Source organism: Cyprinodon variegatus, unplaced genomic scaffold, assembly GCF_000732505.1.
Source record: "Cyprinodon variegatus isolate N-32 unplaced genomic scaffold, C_variegatus-1.0 Scaffold153, whole genome shotgun sequence".
NCBI classification, from domain to species: Eukaryota; Metazoa; Chordata; class Actinopteri; order Cyprinodontiformes; family Cyprinodontidae; genus Cyprinodon; species Cyprinodon variegatus.
In genome coordinates, this window is record NW_015150606.1 from 567,262 (window position 1) to 580,881 (window position 13,620).

General features: G+C 37.0%; 2 protein-coding genes across 2 annotated transcripts in view; both read right to left on the minus strand.

Annotated features, from left to right (window-relative positions):
* Nucleotides 1-2,730, minus strand: part of atp7b (ATPase, Cu++ transporting, beta polypeptide) — a 20,241-nt gene extending 17,511 nt beyond the window's left edge. The window contains exon 1 of the mRNA XM_015377395.1: nt 2,587-2,730. Coding sequence (XP_015232881.1) covers nt 2,587-2,730 — 144 coding nt within the window. The remainder of the gene's footprint in view (nt 1-2,586) is intronic.
* A 4,066-nt stretch (nt 2,731-6,796) lies between these two features.
* The window catches only part of eed (embryonic ectoderm development), a 13,319-nt gene continuing 6,495 nt past the window's right edge, over nt 6,797-13,620 (minus strand). The window contains exons 4-12 of the mRNA XM_015377387.1: nt 13,391-13,456; nt 13,129-13,254; nt 12,953-13,034; nt 12,444-12,535; nt 10,916-11,049; nt 10,730-10,835; nt 9,928-10,086; nt 9,765-9,838; nt 6,797-7,262 (exon numbers count right to left, since the gene is read on the minus strand). Of these exons, the coding sequence (XP_015232873.1) occupies nt 7,136-7,262; nt 9,765-9,838; nt 9,928-10,086; nt 10,730-10,835; nt 10,916-11,049; nt 12,444-12,535; nt 12,953-13,034; nt 13,129-13,254; nt 13,391-13,456 (966 nt within the window). The 3' untranslated portion in view covers nt 6,797-7,135. The remainder of the gene's footprint in view (nt 7,263-9,764; nt 9,839-9,927; nt 10,087-10,729; nt 10,836-10,915; nt 11,050-12,443; nt 12,536-12,952; nt 13,035-13,128; nt 13,255-13,390; nt 13,457-13,620) is intronic.

The window sequence follows — 13,620 nt, forward strand, 5'->3', positions numbered from 1 at the left end:
GGAAGGAAGGAAGGAAGGAAGGAAGGAAGGAAGGAAGGAAGGAAGGAAGGAAGGAAGGAAGGAAGGAAGGAAGGAAGGAAGGTCTAACCAAGTTAAGCCAGTGTTGCTGTCTCTTCTTCTATTTACATGATAAAAAATATTTAAGAAAAACGTTACTTAAGTCTCAATTTAAACAAAAAAGAAACATTTACTGACAGATAAAACATTAACAATGGATAGTAAATGGAGGGGGCAATGAACGACCATCAGCAGGTCAACGCTTTGGCCTAAGTCTAGTTTATAATGCAGCTATAGGTAGAATCACAGTATAATTAGAGTCAAATCATATTTGATTAGTTCTAAATAAATGCAATGTAAGTACGTTTACAGAGAGAGAAACTTATTTTAAAAAGTCCAGTTTCTTTATATCTTTTGTGTTTAATACTTTTATATATTTATATATATATATATATATATAATAGAACTAACTGGGTTTTTGTGGGTTAATGTTGTTTATGCTGAGTGTTGCCCTACTGACCCATTGCACCACATAGATAAGGTTGAAGCTTTGAGGGAATCCATGTCCTGGATCAGTAACCTCCAGGCTGCTGAACTAGTTCTTCCTCTGTTACCACATCTGGGATTTTACTGAAATCAACAACCAGTGGCTAACAGAACATCTAACTGCATTTAAAAGTCTTTTAAATTATAAAACCTTTTTGTTTTAGACAGTTTAAGATAGCAAAATTCAGATTCTGCTCCTCTTCTCGAGGATTTTTTCTTGTAAACTGGCTCCTCTTGATAGCATTGAAGATCAAGAGCACATGAGGAGGACATCATTACTCAGCTTCTTTTAGTGCATTTGCACCGTTTAACCCTCAAACATTTACCTCAGTCTACCATGGACACTAGGACAGGTATTAACCAAATACAGAACACAGCAGTATATCCACCAAGGTTTGGCTCATAGTGAAGAAATTAACATTTCTGGGTCAAGATAAAGCTCAGAATTTCCTCCTTATTCAGACAACATGGAGATGAAACAAGCTGTAAAAGCAGGGAACCCCTCAAACATCTCCTCTGGAGTGAATTTGTTCCCTTATTGTTGCAAAAAAAAAACAAAACAAAAAAAAAACATTTTAATAAACTCTGCTGTTTTCTTTGATTTGATTTTTTCAAAATACATATTTTTTAATCAAGATTCATTTTTACTTTTTTTTTGCCCCATTTCAAATTTCTTTTTTTCATATATTTTTTTTTCATAAGACCACACTCTCTTCCTCCAGGCCAAGGACCTCCAAACTGATGGCGAGATGGAGCGGGGACCCCCTAATTATAAATATATTGTATGAACTTGTTTTATATCAAACTAGTCCTATAGTCTCTCTATTACAGATGGGGTCATGTAACGAAAGTAATTTCGCCTTTCACCCTGGGATTATTAAAGTATTTCTGATTCTGATTCCTGGTTGATGGGACAGGTGTTGTGAATGAAACGGTGCCCAGCTTAAAAGAGCTCCTGTGTGTCGCTGAATGTGTGCATTGATGACTGAAAGACATCTTCTTCCTCCATTTATCTGTTTACTTCAGTGTGTTGAATTCGTGTTAATCTGGATTTTAAGACATTTCAATTAGTGGATTAAATTGTAGGGGGGAATACAAAAAATAAAAAAGTCTAATCAACCAAAACTTTCGCAACCCCGATGCAGTACCTCTGTGGACCCTCTAGGGGTTGCAGATCGTCTGTTGAAGACCTCTGCTCTAGGTTGATTACCAAAGACATATTTTATTGTCCATCCATCCATCCATCCATTTTCTTTACAAGCTTAATCCCAAATTGGGTCACGAGGGCTGCGAGGGTTGCCTTTCTCCAGCTGTCTATGGGCGAGACACACTCACACCTAAGGAGAATCTAGAGAAGCCTAACAGTCGTGTTTTTGGACTGTGGGAGGAAGCCGGAGTACCCGGAGAGAACCCACGCATGCTCAGGGAGAACATACAAACTCCATGCTGAAAGACCAGGAATCGAACCCAGAACCTTCTTACTGCAAGGCAGAAGTGCTACCCACTGCGCAGCCTAATTTATTGTTTAATAAATAAATAAATAAATAAATAAATATATATGTATATATGAAAAATAAAATATGAATAAAAATATGAAAAATAAAATATGAATAAATACAAATGTATATATATATATAAAAAAATTATTATTAATTTATTTTTTTTATTTAATAATGGTTTAATTTCTGGAAAGGATTTTTTTCTAACTTCCTTTCACAAAGCGTGTTCTTTGATTGGAACAATAAAAGAACGAAATTCGCTTTAATCTTTCAACTGAAATGAAAATATTGAGAAAAAAAAAGAAACTAAGTTGGGGGTGTCCCAACTTTTCCCTGTCATTGTAAAAATGTCATGCTTAAAGTAGAAATCCTGGAAATGAATGATTATTTATTAAATGAATCCCTCTTCAGGGATCAGAACCACACTAATGTGATTAAATCCACATTATTTTTCAGTCCAGTAGAACTTCTTCTGTTCTAATTGTCTCTCCTGGTCCGATCCAACAGCTCAGGTTGGTTTGGCGCAAATGTTCTGCGGGCCTACCTTTAGTTCTGCCGCACACCGGGTCGGGTCGCAGGTGGAGCCGCAGGTGCACACCGGCTTACAGCCGCATTCAACCATACAGATCTGCTCTCCGGGGCCGCTGGGGGCCCCGGGCTGCTTTCTGGAGCCATTGGGTAAAAACATAGTGGGATCGGAGCAGAGCTGGGCTGCGGTGGAGCTCGGCTTCTGTTTTCCTGTCAGATCACAGGGCAAAAGTCCAGGAGATATGGAGCACGCGCCTCTGGTACGTCATCTTCAAGCAATAATCCGCGCGGTTACTTTTCACGGTGAAACCAGCTACAGATACAGATTTCTGCTTCTCACAAGAACAAAAACCCGCTATAACTATGTTGTAACTCTCCTTGAGAGATTAGTTTTTATTTTTAACAATTAATGTGAAAAGTGTGTCCCATTAAATAATATTTAAATGCAAGCCGGCTCAAAGTATGGAAGGTTAAAAGGGACAAAATCAAACAATTAAATGTACAATTAAATTATGAAATGTAGAAGTAAATGAATAAATGCACCATTAAAGACTAAATATACATTTCAAATTAAATAATCAGTCATTCTTTAAATAAAGTCATTTTTTAAATTTAACCCTTTATAGGGCAAGTTACTGTATTTGATCACTTGCATACCCCTTCCAAATGGAGTCCCCCCCCCCCATCCGTCAGTGAGGTCTGAAAGCAAAAGATCTATATCTAGCCATTCAGCAAAGATACTGGTGTAAATTAAGTTTGAAAAAAAAAAGTTAACAAGTCAAGTAAAAAGGTAAAAAGCTAAATGAAATCCTAAAAAGTAAAGTTAAAAGTTAATAAGCCTAGTTACCTCTTGTATTTAGGTTTACAAACTAAAAAATTTTAAGTGCCAGTTTCAGCATTGATGCCTCTAAGGTTATGTTGGACCAAAAATAATTATCTTTCAAGAATTTCCTATAAGAAGCGCTTTGTTATTTTTCTTAATATATTTGGGCAAGTTGGTCTTTCTTGTTATTAGATCATTTTTGCCATCAAAATATCCATACTTTTTGAATGTTACAAAGGTAATAAGGTCTTGTCCTGTATTCCAATAACTCTATTGGCTTGAAATTTTGATTTTCAAAGTATTTCTCTAAGAAGCCCTATAAAGGGTTCATTTTAACCCCTTTAACACTCCATAGAGGCATCCATGGGCCCTTAAGAGATATTGTTTAATTGTGACTTCTTTGCTCTGTTAATCAATAAATCCTTGGAGGTGATATAGCAACAGAATCTTTTATTATTTCATCTTAACAAATGATCAGTCGGTTCAGAATCAAACCGCTTGCTAAAATGCCCTCTCAAGAAACAAAGTGTGTACTAAGGTGATCTCTTGCAAGCCAAACCTCATGTTAATGTGCCGTCTGTGGAGCCAAAACACATAAAGTGCCCCTCTCAGAGCCAAACCGTATGCAACAGTTCCCTCTGGGGAGCCAAAACGCATGCTAATGGGGGCCCTTTGGGAGTCAAAATTGTTTTTAAGGTTCCCTCTCAAGAATCAGAACGCATACTTAATGCCCTCTCGGGAATACATGCTAAACCACCCTCTTGGAGCTATAAGGCACACTTACCTGTCATCTTGGAAACTAAAAGCATGCTAATGGCCCCTCTCAGGAGCCAAAAGGTGTGCTAAACCACCCTCTCGGAGCTATAAGGTGCACTAACCTGTCATATCAGAAAATAAAAGCATGCTAAAATATCCTCTCAGGAGACAAAACCCAGGCTAAAGTGTACTTTACAGTGGTGGGAACACGATTATGCCATTTTTTTCCTGCCTGTCCTTCAGTGTACCGTACATTTGTTACGCCACGGCCGCCAAGTCCTTTCATTTTAGATAATGGATGCCTTGAAGGGAATATATAAAATTATGCGAAATAAACATTCAATCAATTATGAATTATGTTTGTTTCTTTTCCAGAAGCACCTGACTGGACTGTTTATTATATTTTTTAATATCGCTTTGAAATGCTGCCAAGGCAACTGGCTCATTACAGGAGCTGTAGGTCATTTCAGAGGCATCAGATTAATTAATTTAGAACAGATAAGCTATTTGACAAGGACTTTTTTTTTTTTTTTTTTTATACAGATGTTCAACAACATTTTATGAAGGACCATCCAATCAGAATCTTGTATTCATCCAGACCAGTGATGTCAAAGTGAAATACACAGAGGGACAAAAAAAACTAAATTTGCTACAAGCAGAGGGCCGGACTGGTTAAATGTTTACTAAAAAATATTGAAATTAACATGGCCTATTGAACCAAGACCTAACTTTTTTTTTTTTTACGCAGCAGCTCAGTTAGTGCACTCCGCCTCTTTAGACAACCGACTTCAGCCCAGCTTGGATTGTTAAAGAGGGAAAAGCGAACACCAAAACAATCCAAACATGCAAAGCACAACAGAAAAATTAAGAGAAAAACACAATCATGCTTTTTACCTTGGGAATATAGTGTTGGTGCGTACAACACTACATTCCCCACAATGCAACAGTAACACACAAAGTCACAGCAGCTAATATAAGCAGCCGTGGCCTGAGGGCCGGTTCTAATGCCTGGACTTTAACATGTGATCTAGAACATGGGATAGTTTAAAAAAACACACACACAAAAAAAAACTTTTTAAAGCATTAAGAGGTTCCTTAATGGTTTTGTGTTTTTAAGTTAAAATAAATCCAAACTTCAGAGTAAATTCCGTAATGGAATTTAGCAGTGGTCCTGTTTAAACTATAAAACCTGCTCTTTTGATGAAGGAGAATAGTGTTGGTTTTCCTCTCATCCTATATGAGCCAGAACAGTATGGAGTGAAATTTGTTCCATTATTGTTGCAAAAAACAACATATGCAAATGGAAGCTGGAAAAAATGATCAATAAAGCTTTTAGAGCAACCTTTTTCTGAGATCTTTACAGCTTTAATATTTTCAATTTTTTAGTTTGAGTTTTAAAAATTGTATTTATTTGTGTTTTATACATCTTATCTTCCTTCTGATTTAGTGATTAATAACTTGAATGAAATGAGATACAATATTTTAAGATTTTATTTTAACCAACTTGAATTGTAAAAATAAAAAAAAAATTTTTTGTAGGAATACTGACAAAACCACCATCACTAATCTACTTGATAAAAATGGTTTTAGTCCCAGATTTTTTTGTGGAGAACAATTAGCAGCACATCACCCTCAAACACCTGTTAACAATAAAACAAAATCTTCTGAAGGGTTCTCAAATGAGCACGCAGAAATATTTTCTAAATGATTACAATATCTCAATTTGAAGCCCGTCACCATGACGATTTAAATAGCATATGCAGGACGTATGAAAAATCTGGCAAAAACGCTGGTACCGGTATATGTTGGATGAATTATGCATGGCTACGTTTTCTATAAGTTATGAGCACGCTGGGACACGTTGACATCAACAAAGTACCACTTGGCGTCAGAAATCTGATCGTTGAAAAACGTTAAGTCTAAGTTATCCTTGGCGTCCAGCTTACCCAAAGCCTATGAGTAACTTATCAAGAACTTTTCTCCAACGCATATCAACGTATGTGACGTGTTCAAGACGACGGCTGAACATGTTTCTAACTTACAGCTACGTTTTAATTGCATATTGGCAGCATTTTGGTATGAAGGGTTCACAGAAGGAAATGGTCAGTACTTCTCCTGTCTTCATCCCCACGACCAACAAACTTCTTGGCAGACATGATGCTGATTCTGCAGCGACTGTAAACCCTCTTTTGATTTTTTGACAGGCGATAATCAGCTAGGTTAATACCACAAATCAAAGAAATCTTTTTATGCAGGGAAGACGCATCGCTGCGCCTCTGGACACTGGCTTGTGCATCATTTCATGGGCATTAGGCTGCAGTGCGTTATGCATAAGTTAGGCTGTTGTTGAACATGATGGGACTCGTTATGAATTCGCCATGTACACACCTGGAATTGAAAAAAATACCTAGAAAGTTTAATGTATGCAGCATTTTTAAAGATCCTGGGACGTCCGGCATAAACTGGCTAAATCGGCAAGGTGAGAAAGGGGCTTGAGTGTAATAGTTCCCCCGGGAACTTTCCCAGAAAACTGATAAAACCTCTAAAGGCATTAAGGTTTTCTATTAAAGACCAGGGGAACATCAGCTTATGGTTTTTCCAAAATGACTAACGCATTTACAAAAAAGACAAAAACATTTAATTGATTGAAATCAAGTCAGATTCCAATGACATAACATTTAAAAACAAAGTAAAAAAAAAACACAAAACTGTTTTTGCATTAAGGACATTAAAACAGACATTTGGGGACACAGAGACAAAGCTGAAATGTTTTTGAGAATAGTCGCCATCTCTCCGTGCAGATCCTCCTGAAACGCTGGTGTGTTGGTGTCAGCGAGGCTGCGGCGGAAACATAAAGGCACGCTAAAGAACTGTAATGGACTTTATTGAATTGAACTGAGGGAGGAAATAATATTTTTTAGTAGCGTCTGTCTTTTAGCTGTTTCTCTGACAGAGGAGATGGATTTTTCGGCGTTGCCATGACGGCTCAGCGTTGGCGGTCCCAGCGCCAGATGGAGGCGTCATCGCACACGGCGATCAGGATGCTGCTGTCACGGCTGAAGCTGGTTTGCCGGATGGCCGAGGTGCATTTAGGGAGCGTTAGCGTGGTGCACCTGAGGTGGAAAGGAGTCAGATGATAGATGAAGGATTTGGTGGTTTAAGGACCTTTATGGAGTCAGATAACTGTCTGGTTTGTAAATTAAAAACATTCAAGATTTATTCCGTAAAAATAAAAAATAAAAAAACAATCCACCGGACTTGGTTTCCAAGTTTTGAAAGGTTTTCAAACCTAAGAAACCAAGTCCGGTGGATTGTTTTTTTTAATTTTTACGGAATGACTATGACCTGGATAATTGAGAATTTTCATCAGCATTCACGATTTATGTTTGATCCTTGCCGTCAAACTATAGATACACCACACATCAGATCATCTGTGAGAATCCCAGCTTAGAACTTATGAATCAGTTCCAAACATGCATCCACACAGGTACAAATCACACACTAATTCACTAATTAGTGGGAATCACAGATTAACCAGTATGAATTCATACTGGTTAATCTGTGAAACGCACTCATAAATTTGGAATTCATGCTTGGAAATAGGGCTGGACTATACAGAAATAAAGCATATCGATAAAAAAGAAAAATGCATATTGATCGATGTAGATAATTATCTAAAAGATTTAAAACCATATTTTAAGCGCAGCTGTGACCATTTTTAGGATAATGTTAAATAATTTACTTTTAGTAAAGAACAGACAAACAGAATTCCAATTAAATCTGTATTTAACCAAGTTTAACCATTAATGATAAAAAAAAAAAAAGAAAACTCAACTAAACCTCTTAAGTGGGGGTAATAATTCAGAATGTATAAAATTTCACCGGTAAAATTTTGACCAGCAGGTGGAGCCATTGCGCGCAGCTCCAAGCTGACACCAAAAGTTCCAAACCCCACAGCTCTGGAACTGTTATAGCTAGAGGTCTGAAATGTTCTGCATTTGTGGCTGACATGATGTAGAACACATAGATTTAAACCTGCTTTTTCTCAAGAATGTCTTTATTACTGCTGTTCAAAAAAGACCTATCTTTTCCAAGAATTAAAAAAACAACTTTGATTTATGTTTGAACTGATGCAGCTTGGTCTGTGTTCTACTCACCCAAATTTAATGTATATATATTCAGAAACTAGAGGGCGTTAGCTTTCAAATAATGTATCACACATGTAATTTGGGCTTACAGTTCCTAAGTTATTTGCCTATTTCCATTTGGGTCTGCAACATAGGTGAGGATTACTCAAAATGAGGTGGATGTTAAAAGGTTAAGGGACCTGAGTTATGTTACAAACTCTTACTTCTCAGGTTCCACTCTGTCTATGTAGTGAACTGAGAGGCTAGGATAGGGCTCAGATGTGCGATTTGATCAGAGGTCCGATGTTGTGGAGCAGTAAGACACAGATTGTTGCTCATTTTTTACCAATTCCCTGCACTCACTGTACGAATTAGGGAGAAGAAACAAGAAAAACCTGCTTGGGACAACTTAACCTAAAGGTTTATTTTAACATAAACCACTGCACTAATGTTTCGAATATTGAAAAGCTTTCCATACAGGAAGAAAGCTAAAAACACACAAATGAAAGATATATTTTAGCAATTATTTAACTGAATTGACAAACTTTGTTTTAGCAGGGAACAAAACAAATCAGTTTTAAAGCCACAACATAACCAGTGCTAAGTCTTTTTTGCAGCTATTTTTCTTTGTATCATTTTCTTAGTATGTTTGATTTGGTGATAAGTGGAGGCGTTGCAGAGACAAGGGTGGAACTAAACTGAGAAATACTGGCTGTTTATCGGTAACTCCATTTTGATGCTTTGTGTTTCGCGCTTCGCATGTGTGACTCCACTGCCTTAATCCCATCGTTCCTTGCACAAAATCCACTGTGCCTCATGTGTGTTCCCTGGTTTTAGCCATGGAGAAAACTCTTGGCTGGAGACAATTTTTGTTACATTTACACTTGCTCATATTTTCCAGACAAAAAGTTTCCAGACAAAACGCTTTTATTGGTTCCGCTATCGGGACGGAACCAATAATGGCGAGCCGTTATTAAAGGAAAAAAATAATAATAAAATGTAAATTTTAATGTTTTATTTAGATTAAAAAAATTAATCGTAATAAAAATAATACTATTTATGCTGTTTTAAAAATTAAGACCTACAAAAGACTAATTTAAGACATTTTAATACCAGTTAAGGCCTTAATTTTATTTTGAAGAATTCAATGCCTTTTAAGACTTTTTAAGGACCCGCGGGAACCCTGTGCTTGTAAATTTGCGAATTTGTGACAAGGCCTGGTAAATTTGTGATTTTTAGCAGTACATTTTTCATATACATTTGTAACTTTTAACCATAAATTTGTAATTATTGATTTGTACCTGTGGGTTGCATAGTTATAACTGTTTAACTTGTATTCATAGCTTCTAAACTTGTATTCTAAATCTTTGATTTGGCAAGGATAAAGCATAAATCCTAGATTTATGTTTATGTAGGCATAACTTTTTATTAATCCTATAGAACTTTCCTCTAAAGCTTCTTTTATCTCTTGTAATCTCTGCCACTTACTTTGCTTTGTGTGGATCTTCCACTTCCAGGTCCCAGACGTAGAGTTTTCCCACCTGGTTTCCCAAAGCAAGCATCTGTGGATGAGTAGAAACAGCCTCAGTTTCTGCTACTATCAGCTCCAAGCTGAACATGAGAAGGTGCGTAACTAATAAAAGCCTGAGACCTTCTGCCAGAAATCCATGGAGAATCGCATGTACCAGATGTCACACTGGCTGTAATCGAAACGCCCCAGAATCGTCACGTTGGATTCGTTTGGCTTGATGTGGTCGATGTCGTCCTCCATCTTTCCCGGTTTCCAGCAGACGATGGCGTTTTCGCAGGACTGCAGAATGAAACGGGGTCGGCGTAAAATTAAATTAATTAAAAAAACAAACCGGTGGTTTTCTTAAACGAAAAAAAAAAGAGAATGACCAGACTTTCACTGAATTTTTTGGTCGTTGTAATTCCCATTGTAGAAGGTATTTAAAAAAGAAACAGGCCCTTGACTTTTTTTTTTTGCTTAAATCAAAACATTTCTCTTTTTTAGAATGAATTTGTTTTATATTTGAGCTAACAAAAAAATAAAATTACTTTCAAACAGTCTTTATATTTGGAGATCGTATCAAGTCCCTTATTCAGGGAGTGCAAAAGAAGGAGTTGCCAGATGGTTTTCACAATTATGAAGCCAAAAGCATCATGGTAAATATATTACATTTACTATAAAATAAAGAAATGCATTATTAAACTATTAAAGTCCTATGAAAACTACTCTGACCTCCTGATTTACATTATAGCTGCTCTGCAGGGGTGCAAAGCCCAGAGGAGCTCCGAGGAGTCAGACCAAAACATCTCCCATGGATTCCAAAACCATTAAAACTTTTTCACATTTCATTTTTGGGCAGAGAAGCTAATTTGTTGTTATATTTGTGATTTTAATGATCAATCGTTAGGTTTTGATTGTATCAGAACCTGTAAGACTCCCTCACCTTAGAGAGGATCAGATCTCCCAGCCACCTCACACAGTCCACATAATTTCTGTGGATGTCTCGCGTTGAAAAGTCCGGGAAATGAATTTTCTGTGACACAAAAGGCCTTAAAAAAAATAAAACCAATTAAAAAATATCACAATTTAATTATTTTTAATAATGAAACCAGATCAGGCAGAGGTTTACCTGTTAGTCTTTGTGGGGTTGTACTCGTAGGAGCCTCGGATTGCTTTCTGCATTCGCTCCGAGTTGATTCTCCAGAGCTTCAGCGAGTGGTCCATCCCACAGGACATGATCTTTTCCCCCAGCAGGTCAAAATCCTGAATGGTTGGGTGAGCCGGTCAGTAATATTAGCTTGCAGGCTAATGTTAACATCATAAAGCATATTAGCAGAGTTGCTATAAAGTTTGCTAATGTTAGCCTCATTTCAGCCAATAATAAGCTTATATTTCCTAAATTAGGCCTGGTACTTGGTTAGCTATGTAACGTATGCTAATATTTGCTTAAAGATTACCAGTAGGTTTGCTACAAGGTTAGCTGGCTTTTAGTTATAGACCTATTTAAAAATGAATACTTTTAGTAACTAAATAAAAAAATATATGGAATTTAGAGAAAAACAAAACTATTGTGTATTTAAAATCAATTATACACAAAGAAAAATAATTACAATATAAGTACATATACATGTAGCTAAAGGTATAAAGGGAGGATTTTTCATTTAAAAAGGAAAATGTGTTTCTAATCTAATCTAATTACTGCTGTAATTATTCTTTCAGCAGATAGCCTGTTTAAATACGCTTAAGTAAACGTTTCAATCACCAAATTCATTTACCATTATTTTAATAAATTATTAATACAATGATCCTTTTAGCGCAATTTCAGCTAATACTCATTAATAGTATTTTACTTGCTAGGCTTAGCATGGCAGCTAAGTTTAGGTTTGTATAGCATGCTTATATTAGCTTATTAAAGCATATTAGCAGGTTTGCTACAATTAGCTATTGTTAGCTAGCATTTAAACTAATACTTGTGACTAGATTTTTACTACCTTGGCGGTTAAGGTTAGCTATATATTGCATGCTGATGTTAACCTAATAAAGGATATTAACACGTTAAGAAGAAAGTTTGCTAATTTTAGACCCATAAATAGATTTTCACTTCCTAGGGTTAGCATGGAAATTAAGATTAGCTGTGTCTCCTTGAACCCCAGTCGACCTCAGCAGATGGCAGCTCACACTGAGCCTGGTTCTGCCGGAGGTTTCTTCCTGTTAAAAAGGGAGTTTTTCCTCTCCACTGTCGCTACAAGCATGCTTAGTGTGAGGGATTGCATCTGAGTCAATGAGTTGATGCAATCAACTGGTTTTCCTTAGATAGAAAACTTTCAACTGAATTGCATTGTGTATAGCATGCTGATATTAGCTTATTAAGGTTAGCTATAAAGTTAGCAAATGTAAGCCAGCATTTCAGCATATACTAGAGACTATGCTTTTACTTTGGAATTTTAGTTTTGCAATTAAGGTTAGCTATATAGAACATGCTAACGTTAGCTAGAGTTTCAGCTAATACTCGTGAATATGCCTTTTTCCTTATAGGCTAATGATGGCTACATATAGCATGCTAATGTTACCCCATTAAAGCAAGGCAAGTTTACAAGCATAGCACAGTTCAGTGAAAAAAAAATAAAAATTGTGTGATTCTTGGCAGCTGCACTTACAGCACTCAGGACTTCGTCTCGGTGGCCCTCCACACCCCCAAATATGGCGACTAATGTGTCCGTCTGTATGTTCCACAGACGGAGCGCGTGATCTAGTAAAGAAACAGTAAACTACATCAAATAGATCCACTCAGTGAGATCAAAACATCTTCTACATAATTTTTTTCTCCTCTTATGGTGTCAATAATTGCAGATAAACTTAGAAATTGTTTTCAAATCCTTCCAGACTCGTGTAGCATGTTTCCACCTTACATCCAAACCGCTCAGGCAACTAAAGATGATCAAAGATTAAACTTTAAACCGTTTATAGGATTAACTGTCAGCTGATTTGGAGATTAACAGAAGCACCTTTTAGTCACACGCTTATAAATAAAAAAAACTGAAGTATTCCTTAGAGTTAACCTTTTAATGTTGAACTTTCCTTTTACACTGCAGGCCGTTTATTTAATGACACCTTTGGGTCATTAAATAAACCATGAAAGTAAAACGTATCAAATGCTCCAGTTTACCTTTGCTGACAGATAGGAGCAGATTTGGATCCCTTGGATGAAACTTGAGCTCGTTGATGGCGTTCCCGTGACCAACGTAATGCTAGAAACAAACAGCAAATAGGACAAAGTTAACGTTAATGGCGCTAAAGGTTGATAGCTACACTGAAACTGGGTGAAGATGAACAGAATTCTACCTTAATGCACTGCATCGTTATGTGGTTGATGACCCGGATGATGCCCCGTGATCCGGCCACGGCCAGCAGGGGGTGACTGGTGTTCGTGTCGTAGGTCCAGGCACACGTGTAGAAGTTCTCGTCTGCCTTTTGCGCACACCGAGTCAAAGAAAACTCTGCCTGTTCTGTGGAGCCCTGGTTGGATTAAAGGATGCTGAGGTTCTCACCTGAGAACACGAGTTTAACAACTAGTCAAATCAGAGGTCAGCTAGCTGAAGGATACGTCTGCATCGACATAGGACTGCAGGAGTCGGATTTCCCCCTGAGAGTGACACTCGTACAGAGTGACCTGTAGGAGGAAACCGTAAAACCAGTTAGAAGGAGAAAAACAACCACATCTGTAGATCTAAAGAGGGAGAACACATTAATGCCATAAAAGAAAATGTTTTGTCTCTTTATACAAATTAGGGGAGAAAAAAAAAAAGGAAATCATTTCAGTTCAACAGCTCGTTA